Source organism: Lepisosteus platostomus, chromosome 3 (assembly GCF_059453375.1).
Source record: "Lepisosteus platostomus isolate fLepPlt1 chromosome 3, fLepPlt1.hap1, whole genome shotgun sequence".
In the NCBI taxonomy this organism is placed as follows: domain Eukaryota; kingdom Metazoa; phylum Chordata; class Actinopteri; order Semionotiformes; family Lepisosteidae; genus Lepisosteus; species Lepisosteus platostomus.
Window position 1 is genome coordinate 50,022,316 of NC_142613.1, and position 25,106 is coordinate 50,047,421.

A 25,106-nucleotide genomic window follows, 5' to 3' on the forward strand; every position below is an offset into this window, starting at 1 on the left:
GCAAAAATACTGATTTGTACCTTTCTGAGTGCACAGCTGAACTGTCGAAAACCTCCAGAAGCTGGCTAAAGCTAATGTGATATGCAGGGTTCACTTGTCTCATCGTATTGGCAGTGTCAAACATCAGTGCAGCTCTGTCTGCGAGGTCTCTGAACCCTTCTCTGGCAGTGAGTGCTGTCTTTTCCAATAACGCAAGCTTTGATTTCCTGTAAGAACGAAAACATCTCGAATTTCAGGATGTGAACATTTTTCACTCACTTTCAGGGCGCTGAAAATAAAACATCCGCTAAATCGCAGAAAAGAGATCCTAAAATCCAGAAGACATTAAACAAAAACTGACAACTGAAGTGATTTGGTGTGCAATAATGCACAGAATGATGATGAAGGTAGTTAATCCATAAAACATACTGTATCTACTGTACATTAAGGAGTCTGTGAGTGGATATGGCTGAAAACATTTGGGGGAATGACAAGTTTCTCATGTGCACCAGGTTTTCCTTACATTTCTAAGGCTTCATCATAGAGCTGGTGTAGGTCACTCAACGTTCTGTTTAGAGCCAGGTGGTGGAGGAGAGAGGATTCCTGGGATAAGGTTTCTGCAATCTTCTCTTCCACAGTTTGAAGATCCTCCATGTTGTCCAAACATTCCTAGTGATGACACAAAGGGAAATAATGAATCACACTAGTATCTTGTTCCTTCTTATAAACTGGTACACAAAAACACAGTAGGTGACATTTATACAGACAGATCAAGGGCACGGTGAAAAAACAATATGAATATAACAGTCAGCTAGATTTCAAGCAAGATAATCAGCACATGTGCAGTATACACTGAAAGTGTTGGCAATGTTTATACGCAGAACAAGTGAAGTGAAGTTGATTAGCAACTGTTAAAATCTATTGTATATATATAATTAATATCACTTAAATTTACAAGCTGTGTAACTGAAATACATATTCTGCTTTTCTGAATTTCAGCAGGTTAGAAACCTCACTGAAGATCTGGTGAGTAAACCTCAGAGGCAGGATAACCCCAGGTCTCCTTTTTTAGCCTTTTTCAAGACAGGTGATTGTTTATTAATTCTGAAAATGCACGGACACGTCACTTTTATTGCAGCAGTTATTTACCAGGATTATCAATAAAATACTAACAGAGATACAGCACACATTTAGGCTTCAGCACAAAACCTTGAATGAGATAATATTAGGTATTGTTTCTAATAGATATTTGCTTTCCTAGAAGGTTTGCCTGCTAAATGTAATGATCAGGTTTAATTAATTGCTGACCTTTGATCATGAAAAAGTCTTACGATATCTATGTTGTTTTGTCTCTGTTACTCTCTAACAGTAAGGTGTAAGATATTAAGAATATTATCTTATTCTTATGGAACATGCTATTTCTGTGAATGGACTATTTCACATATTTTTTTGGTATCATGTTAAAGATTGAGATCCTTAATTACATGCATTGATAGCTGTCAACTTTTTCCTCTCTAATGCCTCTTTTCTTTTTGTACTCCATATATACAGTACTTTTTTGCTTGAACATGGCATATGCCATATAATCTGTTTTTAATACAACCCAAACTTCAAACAGATACTGCTCGTTTGGAGTAGCAGAGCTGAGAGATGTGTTTGTCTTTGCACATTATGTTGCATTAGAGAGGTGGGTCAAGTGTAGACAGATTTAACCTGAGCTCTTCCAAATTGGCTTTTGAATGGAAATGAGCTTAAGTGAATGTCATGCTGACCACACACTGATATATTGAGGTCAAATCAGAAAAAGAAAGAGGAAGGTTCGATCCTATTGCAGACTTGATGGGGTTGAACACATTCTGCAAAGACGTGTGAGTTCTACCTCATCAGAGGATCAAAGAAGCAATTGCAGGTTTTAGTAAGAGTAACTAGATTCTTAGGCAAATGAGCTACATTGCTTCATGCTAGCAGGATATCAGAACAGAAAATGGAAGAACACCCTCTCATGTATCCTGTACATAGGTTAAAGGAACTTACACAGTTTTTTTTATTATTAATCACTGATCAATTGCACCTCTGAAAGCACCACTTTGTAAACAACATGGATTCTCCTCTCATAGTTTGTTTGGAAGATCTCTGTAAGTGCTGTAAATTTCTATAGGATCAGTTGTACTGTAGCTGCTGGAGCTATTTTAAATAAGGTTGAAGCTGGTTTCAGGGGAAAGTACATACCTTCTGTAGTGTGGCGTACTCCTTACTGAGTCGGCTCTTCTCCAGCTGCACGAACCTGTCCAGCAGCTGTTCAGACAGCCCTTGACGGTCTTGGTAGAAGTGCAAAATTGTACAAAAGGCAGCAATCTCTGCAGGAACCTCCTCTGGTCTGCTGGTGGTGTGGAGCAGCAGTCTGAATCCTGGGTGGCACTCAACCTCATGGTCTGCAACCTGATAAGAATAACATTAATTTTCTTTTTAGCATAATCATATTTTTGTATGAATATTCAAAAGGGGTAGAGTGATACAGCCATTTTGGTTTGACTCCTTCGTAGCTCAGTTTTAAAGTATTATTTCAAATGTTTTACCTTTTCATTGAATGTTATTTATGCTTTTCGCAGTCACTCAACATACTGTATACCGACTAAAAAACATTGATATACGGCATGAATGAGTGATCTGTAGCAATTCTTAGCAAGAATCAAGCCCAATATAGAGCCAAATGAGATAGAAATTATAAGGTCCTTTTTGTCCTGTGAATGAAGGAACAACTGTCTGTTGCAAAGAAAATTAGATGGTTTGTCACTCTGTGATCTAACACGCAGGACTACCTGTGGGCACGAGCTATTAAACAATGGTTCTTAAAAATACAGATAGAGAGTTACCGTGATTTTAAAAGGGGTTCCCGATCTCACAAACTGCATTCTGGACCGTAGAACAGTGGCAAACCTCTGATCAAGTGCCAGGGCCTTAGGGTCACAGTATGTGAGCAGCAGGGGGAGCCCATCAGTCAGACAAGTGTCCAGCTGGGTCTGGAGCTCCTACAAGCAGTCACATCACGGCTGGAGTCAGGAATTTACATTTTATTTTGTCTACTGCAGTGCTGTTTGTGCATTTGGTCATTAAGTACAAAACATTCATATGATTACAGAATAAGCACCAAAAGAAACTTTCTTGATTTATAACTGTAACAAATCCTGACAGCAAAGTTATTAGCAGGAAAATTCCAACATCATTTTTATGGCAGGTAAACAGATATGACTGACATTCGCTATGCATCTTGCTATTTATTAATATTGGGGATCTCCATTGAAAGTCGCATGATTATAGCATTGTGGTTACTACTGGAAGCAGAACACGGGTGTGCTATACATGCTTTGAACCAGATTGCAGATGCTGTCTTAAAACTGTTTTATAACACTGAATATAAAGGCTGTAAGGATAAGTACATTACTGGGAAAAATGAACGGCAAAAAAACGTCACTGCTAGATTTATGCAAAATGCTTGTCTGAGAACTGGTACTGACTAGATCCTCCTTTGTTATTTTTTTCAGTTTTCAGTGAACCTTAGCAGTTTCAATTATTTCATGTAGTATAGGTTTATGATTTAGACAGAAACGGAGGTTTTGTTCATTGGAATTTCATGAAAATTATATGTTGTATAGCACAACCAAGCATTAGCTCAAAATACAACATGGAAGAACAAAATGTAAATTCAGAATGACAGAGTGAAACGTGCCACTTCATATCAATACAGTCAACTCCATAACACACTGGGTGGCTTAGGAAAAAGATTACAAGGTACCTACATGGTATTGGACCTCCATGCAATCTTGGAAGAACAGAGTTTTCACCCACTCAATGGACTGAGCCATGGGGTCACAGAGAAGCACCCATGTGCTATTACACCCGTCGTATTTGAGAACACAAGAGACAAACTCCGTATTCTTGTTTAGGGCTGGTCCTTTTGTTTCAAGTCTCTTAATTTCGGTCTAAGTAAAGGAAAAACACATTTTAGGACATTTCACACTGACAGCAGAGTTATTTTCCTGTAGCCTGATCTTCTCAGATCTCAGAAACTAAGCAAGGCTGGGCTTAGATATTACCAGAATGAGAGACTTCCAAGCAAAACCGGGTTGCTGTTATAAGAGATGTTGGTGGACCAGTAGGTGGCACTCTTTCCTCTTGTCCAGAATTTCCTAATGCCTTCATTTGGTGACAGAGGACACTGTTCTTTAACAGATACTGTTACTGTCTTTCTCACACAGACCCTCAGTATTAAACAGGTTCTGATGACTTTCTCTTTAAAGATTCCATGGAAATGCAAGCATATGGGTGTTAAGCCTTGGACTTTAGCACAGATATGAATTACTTCTCTTATTATTTTTAATAGATGATGAAAGGATTAGCACGTAGAACTGTTCAACTCCACTGGTATTCTATGAAATTTACAAAAATGTTAGCTGCTAAAGAAAACCTTAACAACTTACTGGACTGTTTAGGAAGTTTCTCAACGTAATGTCACTGAAGAGTAACTTCCTTGGTGGCGAGAGCCCGCCTTCCACACACGTCTGCATGAAAAGCTCTGAAGCTAGGTGCCTGAAATAAGAAATGAAAAGTAAATGTGTTTTTACTTGTTTGGAGTAAATCCGAATTGCATTTTAAATGTTGCATTTCTGGGAAGAGCAGAGTCTGTAATTCGTAATTAAGCGTGACATCATCTCCCCACTCCAACAGCATAAATACTGTACGTTATCTCCTCTCCCTCGCATTCATCTTTTTCATCCCTCCTCCACCCCATCCCCTCCTCTGCAGCTGCCCTCACTCCTCACTCCTCATGGAGGTCCTCTGGCCAGGAGGTCAGGAGGGTTAAGCCAAATTATTGTAACTTTAAATACTCAATAAAACTTTTTTTGTCTTATCCTTTGCTGTTATCATTCCTAGAGAAAATAAAGGTATTTTCATTTTAAAGAAGCTACAGCTTCTTTAATGCTAATGTCCCGGTGGCCCTCAGAGTTTCCTTTCCACCAGCTTACCGTGCTTCACTGTGAAATGGTCCACAGTACGTAAGAAAGGCTGAGGCAACTAGACAGTTGAAAACCAGTCCTGATGTGTCACATTGTTCCAAAGTGTCTTTCCAGTGTTTCTCTAGAGTCCTTAACCTGCAAGAAAATATTGTTTGCGTTTTGAATTCTTCATATTGTTTGTAGACAATATGTCCATTTTCAAGTACGGAAGTTTGTCCACGTGAGTATGGCACCAAACTGTTGGCTGTTGAAATATTCCAGATTCTATTGAATCATTTCCACATTGTATCAAATGATGCCTGAAATTACCTTCTGAGCACGTCTTGAGCCGATCTAAGCTTCTCCCTGTGGGTTTGTAGCTCAGTCTCCAGTGTATGTTTATTCATTATAGCAGCATCATATTCAGCTTGAATCTCCTCGACCTGTGAAACACCATTTCAGAGTCAAGCATATTTTCTGTTTATGTTATAATCTGGACTAAGTGTCAATCAAGCTTGTTGCAGAGGTAAAAGTTACAGATTTATGCAAGTAAGAAAACCCACAACGTTTTCCTTAAACTTGTTGTCCTACCTCAGACTCCAGTTTAGGCAGGTCCTCTGCTGTAAGCTCAGAACTTAGGGGTTCAATTTCCTTGAGGTCCTCTTCTTCAGCATCAACAAGCTACAGTATGAGCACAGGGGAAGCAAGACTCTTATTGAACACATGACTAATACTCATGATGTAAAGGAATTTTTACTAGTACTAGTATAACCAAGTACCCATTATACCAGAAAATAATATAATACTATATATACAATATACATGTGGTCTTTTTAGCAATGTGAAATGCATCCTCCAATTTTTTACCTAAATGTTGTAAATGAAAATAGTGTACTAAAAGAAAATCAAAATGTCTTGGGTGAGCTGTATTTTAAACCTTACAGATAACCTTTTAGTAAACTAACAGCAGACATTATTGTAGTTACGAAGAGCTGGTTTCACATTCGTAATTCATGTAACCACAAGAGTGCACCCATCAGGTTCATTAGTTCAGCCATATTTAAGCTTTTTACGTGCACAACATGCGCCAGGAGGCACGTGTACCTGAGTAAATGACGATCAAAGTATTCTTAATTTGTTATAATCAGGCATACATTGCCAAGGAGACTATGTCAACTGCTCTGTTATGTAAATAAAAGTCAAGTACTTTAATATTCAGGCTTCCTACCAGGGAAGGGAAGCACTGGGATAAGTAACTATATACTAATGCTAAAATAGAATAGGTATAGTGCCCTCCAAAGGCATTGGTGCAGTCAAACTATCACGTTTTCACAGTTCAGCAAATTGTATTTATGATGAAGTTAATATAAATGATAAGTACAACATAATAATGTTATGGCTGAGGGCAGCTGAGTTTCTTTGAGGTTAGCACAGTTCTTAGTTCTCAGCAAAGTTACTTCATTCTGAAGGTCTGAGATAATGGGTGTTATTTTGCTGTACTTTGAGTAGGAAGCTGCTTCGGTGAGCTTTGACTGCAAAGGAGCAAGCAAAGGTAAATTCTATGCCCAAAAGCAGAGCCCAAAACACTATGTTTCTTCTATTTATTTTTCAGCTGTGAACCTTTACTTGCTACATTATTATCTTATATTTACACACCTGCCTTGGCCAAGAAGTGGATGATCAAAGGAGTTTTCCTAATAACTTATTTTGATTAATTAACTTCAGGGTCTTATCTGGAAATCCTGACGAGAATCCACAGGTTAAACACATCTCTTCTATTTTAGTAATGCCTTTTGTATTGAATAGAGAAAATTGTTAACATTCACCACCTCATTCCTTGAGAGAGGAAGATTTAGTTCTGGTCAGGATCCATTTTGTTTATTAGAATGCAGGTTCTCTTTCTTTGGCCTCTTAGATTAGAAAAATGGAATTCTGGGATTTTCCCTGTCTCTAGAAGGCAGGACTCTAAAACTCAGAGACCTGTGAATATCAGGTCATCACGTGTTGTACAATTGTCTCATTTATTTAGTAAATATTTGTCTAAGTTTGCAACTGATTTTTACTGTATTTTCAAACTATGCTGTAGAATAAAAGACAAATGAGCTGGGTAATACTTGTCGATCTCTGAGATGGAATTATGCAACTAAGGATCTTTATAATTTGCTTCCATAGCAAACTAGTGTGATCTGATGACCTGATTCTTACATTATAATTGCATAATTTAGAACATATAACCTCTTGTTACAACACACATTTTGTTTTGGAGTCCATCAATTTCAAGCGAGTATAATTATTTGGACACACTTTAGATACATTTCAGATTTATTTCAGAGAGTTTAAGTCAGTATTTGGTTATATATCTCTTTAGACAAGGCCTGCATGAAGTCTGCAACAAATTAAGCTCAATCATTTAATCATTTGAAATGTTTTGCTGTTGCTAATTTGAGTTATTCTCTATGCTCTGGGATGCTCTATTTTTTTTTCAGAATGTAAAATGCATGCTCAGACTGAGGATAGACTTGGCACATCTAGATGTTCCACTTAATTCTTCTGATGACTTTCCTGATTGCATTGGCCATGGCCAAACCATACCTCCCAAGTGAGGCACTGTCCTTTGGAGTATCAACAGTAACATCTTTCACACTTTAATCTTTCCATTACTTTAGTGAAGGCCCATCTTGATCTCATCTGGTCATGAAACCTTTGCCAAAACACATCTGACTCATTTTTGTACAGTAATAGTAACCCAATTCTGAAGCGTGGTGGAGTGGTAATATTACAGCTGGGACACGCACGAGCATATCCAAAACTGGCTCACACGTCTTTATTGATGATAACTAAAGACGGCAGCAGCAGAGTAAATTCAGAAACCTTTTGTGTGCTTATATAGAAAAAAAATGTTTCCATTCTTTTAGAGTGGCCCTTTGCCACATAGCATGACAATGACCCAAAACACAGCCAATGCAACCAAAGAGTTCATCACACAAAAAAAGTGGGAACTCCTACAGCGTCCTTCAGGCTTCGGATTTAAATCCAAAGGAACACATTGTAGCGCAAGTGATTGAGGTCGAGGGGGTGAACATGTTTTTGCATGCTTGCAATTGCCAAAAAATAAAACATTATAATGTACTTGTCGTTGATATTCATTTCATGCTCATAAATATAAATTGCTTGACTCTAAAGCACAGATAACTTTGCTGTCCCAATAGGATTTGGAGGCCACTGCACACACCACTGATCTCCAGGGCAACTCGGTTGCTTTGTGAATTGCAATGGACCAGTTCCTGGCCCTCTGTCATCACAACACATGACAAGTGACGCAAGAATGGAACCTTGAGTGTTTCCTGGTGGCTTCTTTCATGGTCTTCCTTCTGCGTCTCCAGGACGTGCACTTGCTCCAGCGTGGACCTCAGGGGTCCGCAGAGCTTGGTGTACTCCACCAGAGCCACCACCAAGGCCACCAGGGCCGCGGCCTCCTCCGAGCTGTACCGCGCCGCGGCGATGGTGATCTCCCCTCGCCGCGCGCCGCTCTCCGCCGGGAGCTTCCGCGCGGGAGCGATGCTCTGAGGGCTGGCGTCTGGAACAACACAGAAGAGCTGCTGCTGAACGGACGAAGCTGAAAACGCTATTCTGTGACTGTCGCAGGCAAAATGTGCAATGGTGTTACTACTGAAAAGAGTAATCGACAATTTTCTAAAACAAAAGGTGAGAATTTTATTACAATTTATATATAACAATAAGGTTACGATTATTAAGCTTTTCTGTGGTTAAACACCGAGCAACCCTTCCAAATGAAGATCTTACGCGGAGCTGCGTTCTCCAGTAAGGACCCTTCTCCTGTAACTCCCAGGCTCCCTTCTGTCGTCTTTCCCAGATAAGACTCCACGCGCTCCAGCACATGGCTCGGCAGGCCGGCCTCTTGGCGAGCTACACTGCAGACACACAGACTCAGCATCTGCTGCACACTACTAGACACTGTCACATTGAGTGCATAACCATATTTGTTTCTGTTAAAAATGGAAACAACACAACATACTGTATAGTGGACACTCCCATTGACTGGGAAATGGCGATGTACTGTATATACCCCTTCATCTCACAGTCTCTTCAAACACTAAAACTACACAGTAGGTAGGACAAAGAGAACATTCATGTTGTGAGAGAAAAATCAGGATGGCTAGAGGGAGAAGACCAAGGCATCAGCTGAAACACTGCTGTACTTGAATAGGGTACAGGGTACTACTGCTTGAACAGGGCCCTAGACATTTTGGGAATTTTAGCAATCAGTTACGCAGAACATCAGTTTTCACATCTCATTTGAAAGACAGCACAGTTGTCTCATTTACCACTCTCTGGATACAAGACAGATGGTATTCAGGCCATCGATCATCTGGAATGATGTCTGTAGCGAATTTATTGAAGTTGAAGTGAAGTTAAAAGCAATAAATCAGCTAGGTTATTTGAAATGAATTATTTTAATGAAGTAAGAAACTTACTTCTGTAACATGTCGACAAACTTGCTGCTGTCACCAACATGACTTTGTAATGCTTTCCACCACGAACGGTCAACCTTATCATTGCTGCTCTTCCCAAATCCTGGAAATAAAAAATAAGAATTTGCACGTCTGATCATTTTCAAATTAAGTTCTCCTCAGATTAAAATAGAGACATTTGAAGATACAACTAAAGGTATTGTTTCTCTCTTCTCAAAGCAATGATAACGGCTGTGATAGTGCATACATACAGTGTCATGCAAAATTATTCAGTCACTTGTAATGCATGCATACACAAAATGAGGCAATCACATTTTTGAACTTGAAAAAATTTATTCAAAACCTTATTGCACAAACTGAAAGCTAAGGGTAAGATGAGTTGTCTTACACAGTATGAGGGATGCTTAAGATAAATATGAAGGGATGTGTTTGTGTTCAATACATAGAGATAATTCCTGCAATGATTGTGATTAGGAATAACTGGATGAGACTGATTTGTCATTGTTATCCCTCCTGAACCTCAGTTAATTACTTCCATTTATTGCTGTTAAATGATACAAGTAACTGAATCAAGGGACGCACTTACTTTTTCACAAAAATATTGAATGCTGGCTGATATAAAAAAAAAATAATAATGACAAAGAAGATGTCAATAGATTTGTGTATTTGTCCAATGTGGTTAGTCTGATCTCCCGTTAGCACTTGGTGAGGACCAGGTGAAAGTCAAATCTAATAACTGACACATGCCTTAGAGCTGAAAGAACTAAGAGATTTGGATTAGCTGGGTTTTTATTTAAGCATGAGAGGTTGCAATGGGTACCTGAAAGCTCAAAGTGAGGATTTTGGAAGGCAGTTTAAAAATTACAACCTGGATAGTTGATCAACCATTTTAATCTGGATTTCTCATTGTCATTGAAATCCCGAGCTGTAGTCATGAGAAGAATCTGCATGGTTGTGGAGGCAAGAGAACTATATAAAGGGTTCATTTGTTGATAAGGTTACTAGAGAGATCGGGGCAAATCTGTGCACACTTTTTCACGTTCGATTTGAGCAGCACTTCAGCCTGTCTAAATACAGAGCTGAGACAGGAGCAAAAGAGAGGCTAAATACCAGACGTTCAGGGAGAACGCCCATGAGCTCACATCACTTTTCACAAGATTCTCGTGGTAGAAGGTTAAGAGCTGTCTCTCAGTTACAATGGTTAGATGGGGAAATTTTATGATTTTAGTCAGATGGGCTCAGAAGAGAAGACTGTGAGGACAGCAGCTTGCTGTGGTGGAAGGTTTCCCGTCAACAACCGAGAGGATATTGTAATGCAGTAGAAGACTCAGCTTCTGATTAAGGTCCCTGGCAAAAACAGGATCGACTGAGAAGTTTTTACACTGCTATTGCCATTTGTTAAAGCTTTGAGGTTAAATATGTTCTTTCTACTAGCAGTGGTTAGTTACAAATTTACTTACTGAAGGTTGCTGGTAGTGGTATATTGAAGACAAATATACCCCTCCATTGCAATGCATGTTTTCCACATGTAACAGGACTATGATTCTGAAGGACAGAGCATGAGATACGGTACCTCTGGCTGGCCATCTCCTGGCAGTCCTTGCTCCATGTGATGACTTTTGGGAATGTCCTGCCTCAGGAGTTTCTCCTGGATGTTTCAGTCTGGGTGTCTCGCGTTCAGTGTCAGCTGGGCAGGGAATCAAGTCCAGCATCACCAGCACCATTTCCATTACCTGGCAAGAAATGTGACCAGCAAAACAGCAAATCAGGAGTGATTAACTCAACTATGTTGACAGAAAAGGTTAAGAAATTGTATCCAGGCCATTGCTTACAGTAAGTATAAATATTCAAGTAAATGTTATACACTACAAAAGTAAATATGATTAAAACATAATTTAACCATGTAGATAGATTGCATTGATATACAAAATGGTTTGTTTCGTAAGAGAGCAGAGTAATTAAGGCTGCTGGTGGGAATTCAATTACACACATTTAATGTACTCATTTTGTATACTTTAAAACACAATGATTGTGTACTCTTAACATAAGTTTTATTTTGTTTTGTTTAATGTTCAGTGTTTCCGAACTAACAACTGGCATTTTGGGAACAGTGAATATCAAAAACAAAAAATGTTTGTACCTGAGCCAAAAGAAATGGCGGATTCTGGCAACGACTGACCCTCTCAATGCAGCTCCTGTCCACTTTATTACACCAGTGCATCACCTGCAGATTGTGTTCAATTGCAGAAAGTGATAGCATACATTATGTTAATTGCAGGGCGATTGCAGTGAACCAGACACTAACCAGGCAGACAGTGCGCAAGGCAGACAACACCCTAAACGTGATCCAGTCCACTGCAGGGCACAGTTTCATAGCTCACTACTAAGAGATGTCAATTAACCTAGGCAGACCTTGGGAATGTGGGAGGAAACCAGAACACCTGGAGAAAAAGGTGCAGATACGAGGTGAACCTGCAAACCGCACACTGAAGACCTCCCCCGCCCAGGTTCGAACAGAATCCTGGACACAAGAGCTTTGAGGCAGCAGCTCTGACTGTGATGTCCCTGCACCACTACACATCTACCTCCCATGTGAAACAAAGCAGTTCAAATTTTAAATGTTTGACATGAAATGAAACAGATATTTTAGTGCAGGACTGAATTAAGTGCTTTGCAACATGTAGGTTTTAAAGGGTCGAAAGAAAATTATGTATGCATCATTTGCAAATAAAATGTTTTTTTTCTGTTCTTTTCTAGTGATTGTAATGTTTGCACTTGATTAAGTGCTGTTTTTCATGCTCCCGTCCCATCATTGCCCATGGTCAAACACTGAACTAATGTTCCAATCTGCCCGTTCCCGACAGAACGCGGTCAGGCAGGTGGTCAATACCACCGGCACTAAATTAACAGCAGTTCTCTCGTTCCCAGCAAGGTATTTATTCCAGTTCTGCGGCCATTAGAGTGCTCAGTCTTGGCTTTTTAGCCTGGAGCCTGTTTCTCCTGTGCTTGGATTATACCTCTTGTGTGTGGATTTTCTCCCTGACCTGACTCCCTCCTTGCAGGCCCCCCAAGAGCTCAGATGAGACCCGGGCCATTCCACACCGTGGGCCCCCCTCATTGTTTGGGAAGAGGGGTAAAAAAATATTTAAATGTAAAGAACGGCATGCTGGGAAGATGAAGGCGGGCATTTTGAAACTCCTAAAGAATAGGTAGATTCAGCACTGAAAGGGGGATATTTCTCCACAGCTGTGGACTTTAGTCAAGAATCACAGTATATGGTCAAAGTTCCAAATTCGTCTCAAGTCGAGAAACACAGCCAAAGGGGTTGACGTGGAGGATCGTGCACCTTGGCTGAGGCGAGGCCCCCCTGTGAGGTCAGGCCCGGCCAAATGGCCCTGCTGGCCCCCCCTCTCGTGGGGCCTGCCTCCTTGTTCCCTGGACCTCAATCTTTGGATTCTCCCTGTGTTTGATGCGTCTCCCTGTTTTGACCTGGAGCGCCCCACTTTGTGAACCCTCCCCAGTGCTACGATGTCTTGGCTGTTCTGGATGTCCCCCTTCCCATCTTTCCCTGGTGTTGTGCCTGTGGGACTGTTACGTGGCTGTCTGGCTGTGCAGTTGCATCTCTGCCTGCCTGCCTGCTTGCACTCTTGGGGCCAGCAGATGACTGCGATGCGCTCTGCCTAGCTCAGTGCTTGTCTTCTCCTGCATCAGGATCCTTCTGCTGACCTGGACCACTGCCCATTTCTGGTTTGTTGAGTGGTCCATTACAGTGATGTTTTAAAATAAAACATATGTACATATACTGTATTTGTCAACTGCCTACCTACATTCTGTCAGTGTTCACCAACAATAAAAGTAGATACTTGAATGAGTGGATAGTGAACATGGCAAAATAACACGATCTATACAGTATGTAAGATCTATATATACTGTATATAACTTGGTCAAAATAAGGGGTCTATATTCTGGCATTGCTGTAGTTAATAAAGGTCTTTTACCAAAACCTCATTCTCAAGACACTGCAAACTCCCTAGCACCAGCACCTGAGTTTTGGCATGGGTGAGTCTATTTCTTGCTTCTTCCATCTCATTTCTTGCCATTCTGAGATCTTCATCCAGCTGACTTAAATGAGACTTGGTGTTTACCTCCTTCATTTGAAAAAATGCTTCGTCATACTGGTCAAATTCATCTGAAAAAGAGCAAAATGTACTCAGACACGTCATTGTGTTCTGACTTCGCAAGTACACAGGATGTGATCGAATCCTGGCAGGGACAGAGCAGAGCTGCACTCATCACACAGCTACAGTATGATAGGTACAGTACAGGTACATGAGAGGATTGGTACACGTAAAGCCCACACTCGCAAGACCTACCCTCACTATCTTTCAGCAGAGCCTCCATTTCAATCTCCTCAGATCCACTTTCTGCCTGTGCTAGGAACACCTTCAGGCTCTCTGCGCCTATTCCTGTAGTAGTACAGATAAAGAGCGGCGATTATTGTGCTTTAAAGAATATTCCCATGGGGCAACATTAGTCAAGTATTTCCATATGAAAATAAAAATGACCAGAATTATTAAAAGGTCATCTGTGTTACAGTTTTACTTTTCTATTTTCAGCGAGACAGATGTGGCATGAATTGTGTTTGGATGTCAAGAACTTCGTAGGTCATGTCTAGAGCATTTACATTTAATGACCTCTCAGTCAAAGGAGGGTAGCTATTCAAATGCACAGGAATGCTACAGAGTTTTAGAAATACGAACCATTCCTTAAAGCCTTTCTAACAGACTTTCATTAGAATAAAAATGCAGTTGTTTAGATGATGGCACTAAAAAATTAGACGTATCAAAATTGAAGACATCAAAATTAGTACTGTTACTCATCATCAAATGATACCCTATATCACTTCAAAAGTGATGGGTAGGCAATTACTTTACCCTATCTGAGTCTGTCACCCTTAGTAAACACATTGGTGTCTGCTAAGCTGAATATGTGTGACGGGACATAGAATATTTTGTGGGCAAAATAATGCTTTAGTGATGTCTCATACTGAGGAAGAAGTAACATTTTCCCCTTGATTTTCAACAGCACTCCAACGAGCAGTAGATCGTGTACTGTACAGGCCAAAATTAAGCATTGCTTGAGGAGGGGAAAAATCTAAAATAGTCAAACCAACTGGGGGAGAATGGAGAAGGCGATTCTTTAATCTCACCTAGTTTTTCTTTCAGCTGTTCTAGTGCAGAAGCTCTGGCTGACAGTTTATATAACAACTGGGAAGCAGTATATTTGGCATCTTCATACTGAACAACCAAGCGCTTTATAGAGTCTTGAGTATTCTGTGCGTCAATCCGGCTTTGTTCCAGTGTTTCCAACACATTTCTGAAAAATGTTTGGTTTCACAAAAGAGGTACTTTTTCAACTTTTCATTGACTAAAATACATAATGTAAGTGCATAGTTGTCTTGCTGTAATCTGGTACTCAGAATACTATAAATAATTGTCCTCATTAATGATTGAAAATAAATAGTAACCATTTTCAATTCAAAAGATTTCATTTCTCTACAGTACAAAAACATTTTGAATTTTGTGTCCAGCATAGCTTTCTTACTTTTTACATTCATTCAAACCTCAGTTTATCCTTGTTACTACAATATACTGTGATATGTCAGATTGCAGGAATGTAAGCACTGTTAATTTCTAGTGTTTCTAATTATTGCTGCTTTTCTGAAGTATTTTTGTCAAGTAAATAAAGCTTTGATTTGCTCATCACTAAATGACTCACAGTGCAAAAAAAAGTGAATATTTAAGAAACAGAATTTATTCTGCAGTGATCTGTCTACATTTTGAGGTAATTTCTTAAACCATAGAATATCATAGTATTTGGTAGGTGTGTTTAGATAACATTTAATGATAATTGCAGACAATGACTTAAATCTCTATGGATAGACTTGTTGTTTGTCAGACAGCGGCGTGAGGTGTTTCACCCTACCTCAGAAGAGTTCTTGTCTTCTCCAGCTCTGTGCACTTCAGGAAGTAGATGTGGCTGAATGTCTCCAGGTAGTGCCTGAAGGTGCTGGGTCCACAGAAAACCTTATTGTACACCGACTTGTGCTCATTCTTGAGAAGCACACCAATACTTTCCTGTGATTGGAATTACACTCATTTAAGTGATCATTCTTTGAATGTTCCATCCTAGAATATTTTTAATGATATTAAGACTTACACACACATACTGTACAAATACTGAATCTTAATAACATGGGTTGAGACTCCCTCCATGTACTGTATGTCAAATGAGCATTTTATCTTGCCTACAGGTTACAACTATTCCTCATGTCCCTTCATCACCTGACAGGAGCCTCGTTTCAGTATTTTGTATTCCTGTATAATTGACGTGCTTGTCAATTGTCGGATTTTACCTTTGCTTCTTTTCGACCACAACAAACCATTTTTAGTATGTGAGTTCTATTCATGTGAGGGGATACCTGCTTTAAACATGCCCAAAGGAAATGAGCCTTAAATTTGCGTGATTCAGAAAGAAATACCTTCACAATAGCCGCTGAGTAAGGCAGGTTTGGAACCGTCAGAGTTTCTGTTTTTGCAGTCTCTTTGCTGTCGCTCTCTGTCTTCTGTGCAGTGAAGGTGTCCAGAGTCAGTGTGGGCCCACAGTGCCCAGCCCAGGGAACCTGCTGGCACTCTGTCAACATCTGATGGTGGATGGAGGCCATGGCGCCGGCAACCGTCTTCCTACAGCAGACATTCAGGCTATTTCAACACTCAAGACTTTTCTAGACCATCGACAGAAAGGGATGCTGTTTGTGAACGTGGTGAGAGAAGCAGCTGTATTTTTTGGATGATCAGTCGTGGCACTCACCTTGTCCCTTCAGACATATTTTCAAGCACATCGCAGGTGCTGATGAAGTGCTCAGCTTCACGCAGAACAGCCTCTTCTTTCCAGTCACAAATCCACAGCACGTGGCACCCAGACAGGAATCCTGGATAGCGTCTGAGAGAAAATAAAATATAAGCACTTGAGTGTTTGATGCAAAAAAAAGTTTAACTTTTCTATAAAGTATGGATTTTATTATCACGGCTATAGTTCATGTGAGCCTTCATAGAGCTTATAACAAGTTTGGAAGGAAGGTAAGATTTAATCTCGCACACTTACAGTTGTGCTCTTAGTAAGTCACATCAAATACTTTATATATTTCATTTCTTTTGTTGCATTCATTAGTGTTTAACCCAAACCATTGACAATGTAAATTGAACATTACTTTACTCAAACAGAGGAGCAGTGGCACATAATGAACTATTTGTCTGAGTCTGGTCTCCTGTTTGTCCCCCAAGCCCGTAGACATACTGTACTATGGGGGACAGGTCCTTCTCTTGCTACAGTATGTCCCTATGTTCTGGAGGTCTATCCCCAAGGATAGCAGAGACTCACCTACAGTACACTGAGTGCTTTCAAATTCAGACTCAAAACTTTCTTCTTCAGAAACACTTTTATTTAATTGGTGTCTGCGTCTGCACTTTAAATCTTCTACTGCATTTTTAACCCCTTGTATTTATTTGTGCTAATTTTGTTATCTTCAATCTTTGTTAACCAATTTAAACCGCGTTTTTTTTACTTTAACACAATGGAAACAAGAGTAAGCTCTGATCCGATGAGCATTTGTGTCTTGAAATCATATAGAAATATGGGAATTACCTACTTACTCAAACAGAACAAGTCCCAACTATATGGTGACTCTTTCCTTACTCTGCTAATATAAAACCAAACATCAGTATGTAGTGAGTATTGTCTTACTCTACTTCCAGACAAGCAACGCATGTAGTGAATGTGTATAGTGAATGTTGTCTTAGGTTATTCCCACCAAAGCCCAATCCCTACTGATTTATGCCGGCATCACACTACATGACTTTTCCTTGGATTTTCAGTCACATCCTTCATTTACAAAATCACAGCGAGTTGTAGAGTCGCAGCGCACGCACCCATTTCCATCAGTTGTGTATTGTGACACCCCCAGCGACAGTCATAGTTCTCTTAATAGTCCCTACGACTCTCTGCGACTCGCTACGATAAACTCAAACAGGTTTGATTTTCTCGTAGTGAGTATCAAGTCGTAGGGGTGGGCTCTTGTGTCTGCGACAAGTAGACAGCCAATGAGCGCTCAACTGGAAGTACAAGGCATACAATGCAGCTGCAAGGAAAGAAGGAAAGCGCGTGTTTTGGACTGTATAAATGGAGGAGAGGCTCGTCGACCTTTGGACCCAGCACAGATGTTTGCTCGATTTTTCGTTTTCGTCGTTTCGCGTTTGTTTTGTTTATTTTCGTGCAGTGCTCCTCCTCTTATTCCTGTGTGCCGCGTTGATTGGCTGCTAAATTGGGGCGACCTCGCGGTACTTTCACGGCGCAATACGAGATTTGGAACCGTGATGAAGTCGTGAGGGAATTGTGTAATTAGTCACCCCCTGCGATTCCTAGTCGTGTCATTTGACAACCTCTAGGACAGAAAAGGCAGCGAGATTTAGCAACTGCAGTCATTACATTTACGACTAGAAGAAAACTAGAAGTCGTGTTGAGTCTTGTAGTGTGACAAAGGCTTTACTCACACAGAAGCAGTCTTCAGCAAAGTGTGGTCTGGGGGAAGGCACATGATCACGTGAAGGTTGGACTTCACTCGAGAAGCAAGACATAAATTTGGATCTCGAGCAAAAGCAGGGTTTTGCGGAAGAGCAGGGTTGAGAACCTAGAAGGATTAAACATGATCGGATTAGTGATCGTACTATAAAATGTTGGTTTATGAAAATTATAAGGGAAGCTTTTATTCCAGTTACCAAATATTAAAAGGGATCCATTACTATGAATGTTTCATAAGGGGAAGAAAAATCAGCGAATGAAATTTGTGGGTAACGTTTTTTCACCCGCAGAGAAACTACATATTTTAGATGTAATTTGCATGCAAATTTTAAATAAAATTAGAAATCAATAGAACCTGTCTAGGAAATGTTTGTATAAAACCAGCAAGGTGACGTTATAATTTCAACCTATCCTTTTTTTCACTGATACATTATAGGAACTAATGACAGGGTTTTAAATGTGCTCATTCAGTCCTGAATGTTGAGATGAGACAAAATAATAAACATCTGTTTTGTTCAAATTAATGCTGTATGGTGTCCTGACAGCCTAGGTAACAAGTCAGAATGTTATTTTTGCTTTGCAGGTCTGTTGTTGTGATGATTTAACTAATATATCAATGTTCTATCAAAGGTACAAAAGGCAATTTGAAAAAACAAACACCTGTAGTATGTCACGGATCTCCTCTGGAGTAAAGAGTGGCACATAGTCTCCACTGATGAGAATACTGTTGATAGCATCCAAATAAGACTCATCTGTCAGCTCCCGAGCCTTATAGAAAGAAAAACAAATTTATACTCAACTGATTTCTGGAATTTATTCAAGATCTGATTAAGTATACTGTATCTGTGTCTAAATGAAGAAATATTTGTTTGATATATCAATAACACCAATCAACAAATGCATTCTGCACAAAAAAAAATTTAACTCCAAAATCACCAGTGTGTGAATACTTGAGACAAATTTAAGTTAGTCAGAGACAGACTTGAAGAATGATATTAGTGCAAGGGGTCTGATTACGTCTGATTTCAATGAAATGCAGTGTGTGGTGTAGAATGAAGACAAGAGGTGTTCACCTAAAGTGACACGAAACTCACAGTCAGCAGTAAAGCTGCAGTCTTTCCTTCTGCTGTAAGTCGAACAGCAGATTTAAGGCTGCTGAAGAACTGAGCTGGCTGGGAGGCATCCAGGTTGTGAAGAGGGATGTGACTGACAAAGAGGGCAAGTTTCAGCAGTGTACGCAGATGGCTGCCTGGTGAACCCACGACAAGAAGGTTCCCGCTGTGGAAGAGAAACCATTTACAGTATTCCTATATCACCTTTATCTAGGTCTTTCTTTCATGCAGGATTATAACCTCTGTGCAATAAACACACACACAAAACATTCCTGAAGGACCCCTACCTGTACTGATATACCAGGGCTCGGTGGATTCCCACCACATGGGCCAGTGTGTTCTCAGACAGCTGAATGTCCAGCACATGGTTCCCAAGTTCCTTGTTATACTGCTGAACATAAGACTGAACGCAGCTCTTCACCTCCTGGAATCCTTTCACTGCCTGTAACTGCACCTTGTGGAGAATCAGTGTGGGAAAACTCTAATGAATGATTCCAGAACTTTGTTTTTTTTTTAAAGATTTGATGTTTTTATAACCAATAATTGCACACAATTCAAAACTCTAACCCACAAGAAAGCCGTAGAAATCTTTGCAAAACTGAACACAGTTATAAATATCGTTAAAATCTACCTTTACTTCCAATTCCGGTACCTCAGCAAGCCGATTGTTGACTGTCTTATCGAGTGGAAAAGTTACATAATGCTGCTGTAAGTCATATTGGTGCATACTGAATTCCTAAAAAAAGAACACATGCATTTACATTTCCAGGCACAGTTATCATAAAGTTCTTCTAATGTCAAAACAGCAGACTCAACAAAAAGTGCTCTGTTATTGTAGGATTTGTTGCTTTTTAATATTTCCTGTGGAGAGAGCAGGGTACCTGTTCAATGGTGCTCTTTAGCTGTTGTTGAAACCAGCTGAGATCAGCATGCCGACACAGTCTGTCTCCCACAATATGTTTGACTTCATGGTGCCATAGAGAAATAACTCCATCTGCGTTCTTCCGCTCCCCAGGAGATAAGATACAAAGGCTCTGACAAAAGGAAGCACATACTTTATATCACAGTGTTAACAAAATGAACAGGTTCTGCATCACTACAATGTGTCGGTTATGTCAAACAATTTATGGGCATTTAATGTTAGTGTTACCATATTGCACAGTAGATATTAGTAGGTTAAGATGACCACTATCCATAAACATCAGAAAGATTTGGATGTGTAAAACCAAGACAAAAATATTAGAGAAGGCTTCCTATAGAAAGAACATCAAGTGTATCATCCGCAGGCTGCGAAGTCGTCTTTACTCACCTCAAAAGCCCTGGTCATTTCTCTCAGGGAAAAAGCATAATGCTGCCTCCCAAGGTCTGTTGAAGGACGAAGGACTGTCTTAATAGACTCCAGGAGACTGCAAGAAGCTGACACGAGTGCTGAGTGCAAACTGTTTTCCAGTTGTTGTCCGTTGTTTTTTGCCATGTTAGCCTACAAAATATACATTTAAATGAGTAATCCTTTTGAATAAATTGGGACCTCCCAATAGCAGAACCATCTCTCAGAAGACAAATGAGAACACATTCCTAGGCCACCTGGCTGAAGAGTTACTGGGGACTAACACTTTTGTTATTCCCCTGAGCAGACAAACTATTTAGTCTAGGAGTAGAACAAAAAACAAAGTCAAAACACTTTACCTGAAGTACAGTGAATACGACTTGATTGAGTTTATATCCTTCAGGGGGTGGGAGGTATAAAACAGCAAAGTGGCGCTAAAATGAGGAATTTTGGAAAAGTAGAAAGTTAATAAACAACAAAGCCTGAAATGTAGGTTTGGGAATTTAAATAATTTTTTTTCTAAGATGGATGGTTATATGATATAACCTGTCAAAAAGACTAGCCAGTATGAGGTAGATGAGACACAACATATATTTATACTATATATATATTAAATGTAATTAAAACTAATACAAAACATGAGTCAGGATTTGCACTTACCAATAGCCTTCTAGAAATAGTGTTTTCACTGAGGCTTTCAGGCAGTGACATGGTGGCCTGAACCACAACATCCTCAATTTGACGCTTTTCAAAAGGTTTGGTCAATTTGAACAGCACTTTATCATCCAATACCTGTCGTAACAGCTGTGCGGGAAAAAAAAACCGTTTACTTTCTCTTTTTATTGATTGATCTACATAAATAAGCCTGTGCTTGTACTGTACTGTACTTTATAGTACTGTATAATGTACATGTGATGTACATAGAATATATAACTACTAACAGACTTGGCTAACAAACTCAGATCTTCCTTAGAGCATTAAAATGTGCAGTATAATAGCATGAAAAAATAAAGAGCCGTGTACATATGGAAGAAAGCTACTGTACCTCACAACACTGCGTCTCGGGCAGATTGATGTCATCTATAATTATCTGTAAGGTTTTACCATCTTTTGCGCCAAATAAGAAACCTGCAGCCAAAATGAATTGAACACCCTTATTCAGTTATAACATTTTTAACAAGGCTGAGGAAAACAGAAAAAAAAAATCCGCTGAATTACCAAGATGGCTTTCTAATAACATTTACTGCCGGCAGATCCACAGTACTGCACACAAGTAAAATAAATTACAAGTCACTGCTCTGATTGTTGACATACAGAATTTTGCATAAACATTTTTCGGCAAGCTTATCTTTATACTTGAGCACAAGCTTTTTTTACTGTCAGTACAAAAAACTATATTAAATTAGAGTTAAAAGAACAGTAGATTAAAATCTACTATTGTATTACTAGTTTGATGGAAGTAAAGAAATGCTAAAGGTTTTTCAATCAGCTTTAATATCCAGGTCTTTGAATGGCCAGCTGATTATCTGCTAAAACATATTTTGCTCATGACTGACATAATTTGCATTATTGCTTTTTTTACCTTGCCTGTGGACAATGCTCTTTTCAAACATTTCCTGAAGGTTTTTTGCTTTGGAGGATCCTGAGAATATCATTCTCTTTGTGAGAAAGTTAGTCTTTTCTGGGAAGAGAAGCAGAAAAAACCAAAGATAAGCATTTGGTCAATGATGTATGATGATGGCTTTATATTTCAAATCCGATAAAAAAAACGATGGTTTTTGTATATAATTAAATCTTATCCACTTTGGCTTATACCTTGTGTGTTGTTAAAATCATTCAGTAATGCTGATTTCCCACAGCCACGGGATCCCACCAAGAGCACATTCTGGGAGGCCATATCTGTATATTCCAGAAAGATCCGTACTGCTAACTGAAAGACAAAAAACAGTACACTCTAAGGAGCATGGGAAAAGGGCAAAACGGTAAAGCTTTTGGTAACAAACGTATGTCACGCGGAATTTCCTGAATGATTTGTGGTAAAACACATCCCCAGTACGGATGGGGTGGCCAGCAACAAGGACTGTTGGTTTCATGATTTACTTTAAAAGAACTGCCCCCTTAAAAATAATCATCTTGAGGCTGTCGAGAATACAAGACAGGAACAGGTTTGCAAAACAGATACCAAAATCTCAAATTATCTCTTTTGACGCCAACAGAATACTCTGTAAATCAACGTAAATATTTGTTGAAATCACCTTTAAAAAAATATTTCTAAAGAATAATCCTATCTTATTGAAAATCACTCAAATCTAATACGCATTTCACACCAGTAATGCAGTCTTTCTTTTAGTTCATGCCACACATTCCACAGTATTAGAGTCTTAGCTTACTGTGTCGATGGTTTCCACAAACACCTCCCCGAGTCCATCGGGGGAGCTCAAGGAGCTGTGTTGGGACATACGAGACTGCCAGGGGTCCCACTCGCCAGACTCATCCACGTAGTAATCAAACACCGAGATCTCATCGTCACAGTCAGGCAAGCTATGGGGGAGGAGGGATGAAATGCATGTAATACCGACGGATTTACTTCTCATCAATAAGCACAGTTCTGCTGGACCCACTCACTTTGCAGTGCAGGCCTTCAGAATTTCACCGAACTTCTTCTTCTCATTGCTTTTCAGCAACCCTCCGACCAGCCAGATGAGACAGAACAGAAAGAGCCGCTCGATATGTAGAGGTCCTCCCAGACTCTGGGCCTTGTCATTCAGCATAGCCTGCAGAAGGCTGGTGATTGTCTGAAAGAGGCCAACTTCTGTCAGGGGAACCGGGAGCCTAAACAGGAGATAAAAATACAACTTTAACAAAAGACTATGGCACAGTCCTTTTTAAACCAGTGCTTAAACTATTTATTCTTCCATCCGTCCATTTCCTAACTGCCTTTTCCAATCCAGGGTGCGGGGGTGCCGCAGCCTAACCTGGGAGACCAAGGACAGGATGACAGTCCATCACAAGACACAGACACACACAGACACACTCTCCCTGGGGCCAATTTCTCCAGAAGCCAACTACCAGCATGTCTTTGGACTGTGGAGAGGAAACCGGATCACCTTGAGGAAACCCACATGAACATGAGCAGAGCATACAGTACACACTTCACACATACAACACCCCAGGAAGTGAACTGAGGGCCCCAGCACCGAGAGGCAGCAATGCTGTCCACTGTACCACTGTACTGCCCACTTACTCTTCTGAATGTGTATTCCATTTTCAAAACAACCTGGAATGAGGTTATCAAATCTGGACCTTTTTACAACTGTGTCATTGTGGTGTGAATCAAATGGAAACCCCATGAGCAATTGTAGTGACATCTGTCTAAGAAATGTATTTATCATTGTTTAGCATACAGCGGTAGAGGAAAAAAAATGTCTAAAGTGGAAGAGACTAATAATGAAGGGTTATAGCTTTCAGGTAAATGATGAAGGCGATAAGGTAATAAGGTAATAATGTCTTTTAAAAAGGAATAGAGTGTATCATCATTCAGAGTCCGTGATGTCTGTTAGACATTTGGTTAAAGGAACCATATGACACAAGTGGGAAGAACACAAAAGTGCACTTAAAGCCATGTACAGGGGAGACACTTCTAGGAAAGAAGTTGTGGGAGTATGTTACCCATGTTACTCATGTTGTTGAAGTGAATACTCTTGTTTCTTTCAGGAAACAGTTGGATGAGATTCTCTGATCAATTAACTCCCAGCAGCTGTGACAGGCTGTCCCATTAAAGGACTGCAGTGACTGCAGATCTGTCACTAGAGGGGGTCAAAATGGCCTTTGATCTTCATAAGTCATTCACTCAAGTAGGTTCACACCTACTGTAAATCGAGTAACTGGTGAATTGGTTAATTGTTTTTGAAGTGTTTTGATTCTCCTTTATGGATCATTCTTATGTTTTGTTTATATACCAGAATGGTAGATAATGAAAAAGGAGGAGTATGAGGGGTGTCTTCTGTGCTTGCTTTATTGTTAGGCACATTAAAAGTTAGTACGGCTAGGATTTATTTTTGTATTTTGTCAGTGTATTTCTGTTACAGCATCTTTAAAATAAAACTAGAAAATATTCAGGACAATTGTAACATCCTAATTTGGGGTATTGCATGCATAAGAGGCAATGCTACTTCAAGCAGGAAATGTTTTCATGTAGTGGTTGTCAGGACAACCAGCAGGTTGTTTCAGAGGATCCTGTGTGTACAGTAGCTATGAATTCTGCGGGATGCAGAGGCACTCAATCCAAAATCGGAATCCAGAAGCAAGGTCGAGAGAAGTTAGGGACCCGTTAACAAGAAAGAGCCGAGACATACCGAGGAGACAATCTGAAAGGGGAAATCCGAGAGAGGAGATCAAAGAGGGAAAAGTTAGGTAAAAAAAACCCGGGAAATCCAACAAGTTGAAAAAGCACCAGAGAACTCTCAATAGTGAGCACCGGAACTTTAAAAGCCGAAGGGAGAGGGACGTGGTTGGATAATTGGTCCGGAAGTGAGAGTCTGTGAAATCTGGTCCCTGTGAGAAT

The 25,106-nt window shown here is 39.9% G+C and overlaps 1 protein-coding gene across 1 annotated transcript in view; it reads right to left on the bottom strand.

Annotated features, from left to right (window-relative positions):
• Window positions 1-25,106, bottom strand: part of LOC148675027 (uncharacterized) — a 72,840-nt gene that overhangs the window by 12,454 nt on the left and 35,280 nt on the right. Inside the window, exons 55-88 of the mRNA XM_088623467.1 lie at window positions 23,168-23,374; window positions 22,933-23,083; window positions 22,358-22,472; window positions 22,125-22,223; window positions 21,588-21,670; window positions 21,203-21,346; window positions 20,902-20,976; window positions 20,525-20,695; window positions 20,097-20,249; window positions 19,847-19,951; window positions 19,503-19,669; window positions 19,198-19,381; window positions 18,764-18,871; window positions 18,076-18,212; window positions 16,337-16,468; window positions 16,008-16,209; window positions 15,452-15,603; window positions 14,676-14,842; window positions 13,840-13,932; window positions 13,510-13,655; window positions 11,607-11,690; window positions 11,040-11,199; window positions 9,470-9,569; window positions 8,778-8,905; window positions 8,306-8,550; window positions 5,565-5,654; window positions 5,304-5,416; window positions 5,004-5,129; window positions 4,458-4,566; window positions 3,777-3,959; window positions 2,853-3,008; window positions 2,209-2,418; window positions 503-648; window positions 21-206 (exon numbers count right to left, since the gene is read on the bottom strand). Coding sequence (XP_088479593.1) covers window positions 21-206; window positions 503-648; window positions 2,209-2,418; window positions 2,853-3,008; window positions 3,777-3,959; window positions 4,458-4,566; window positions 5,004-5,129; window positions 5,304-5,416; window positions 5,565-5,654; window positions 8,306-8,550; window positions 8,778-8,905; window positions 9,470-9,569; window positions 11,040-11,199; window positions 11,607-11,690; window positions 13,510-13,655; window positions 13,840-13,932; window positions 14,676-14,842; window positions 15,452-15,603; window positions 16,008-16,209; window positions 16,337-16,468; window positions 18,076-18,212; window positions 18,764-18,871; window positions 19,198-19,381; window positions 19,503-19,669; window positions 19,847-19,951; window positions 20,097-20,249; window positions 20,525-20,695; window positions 20,902-20,976; window positions 21,203-21,346; window positions 21,588-21,670; window positions 22,125-22,223; window positions 22,358-22,472; window positions 22,933-23,083; window positions 23,168-23,374 — 4,827 coding nt within the window. The remainder of the gene's footprint in view (window positions 1-20; window positions 207-502; window positions 649-2,208; window positions 2,419-2,852; window positions 3,009-3,776; window positions 3,960-4,457; window positions 4,567-5,003; window positions 5,130-5,303; window positions 5,417-5,564; window positions 5,655-8,305; window positions 8,551-8,777; window positions 8,906-9,469; window positions 9,570-11,039; window positions 11,200-11,606; window positions 11,691-13,509; window positions 13,656-13,839; window positions 13,933-14,675; window positions 14,843-15,451; window positions 15,604-16,007; window positions 16,210-16,336; window positions 16,469-18,075; window positions 18,213-18,763; window positions 18,872-19,197; window positions 19,382-19,502; window positions 19,670-19,846; window positions 19,952-20,096; window positions 20,250-20,524; window positions 20,696-20,901; window positions 20,977-21,202; window positions 21,347-21,587; window positions 21,671-22,124; window positions 22,224-22,357; window positions 22,473-22,932; window positions 23,084-23,167; window positions 23,375-25,106) is intronic.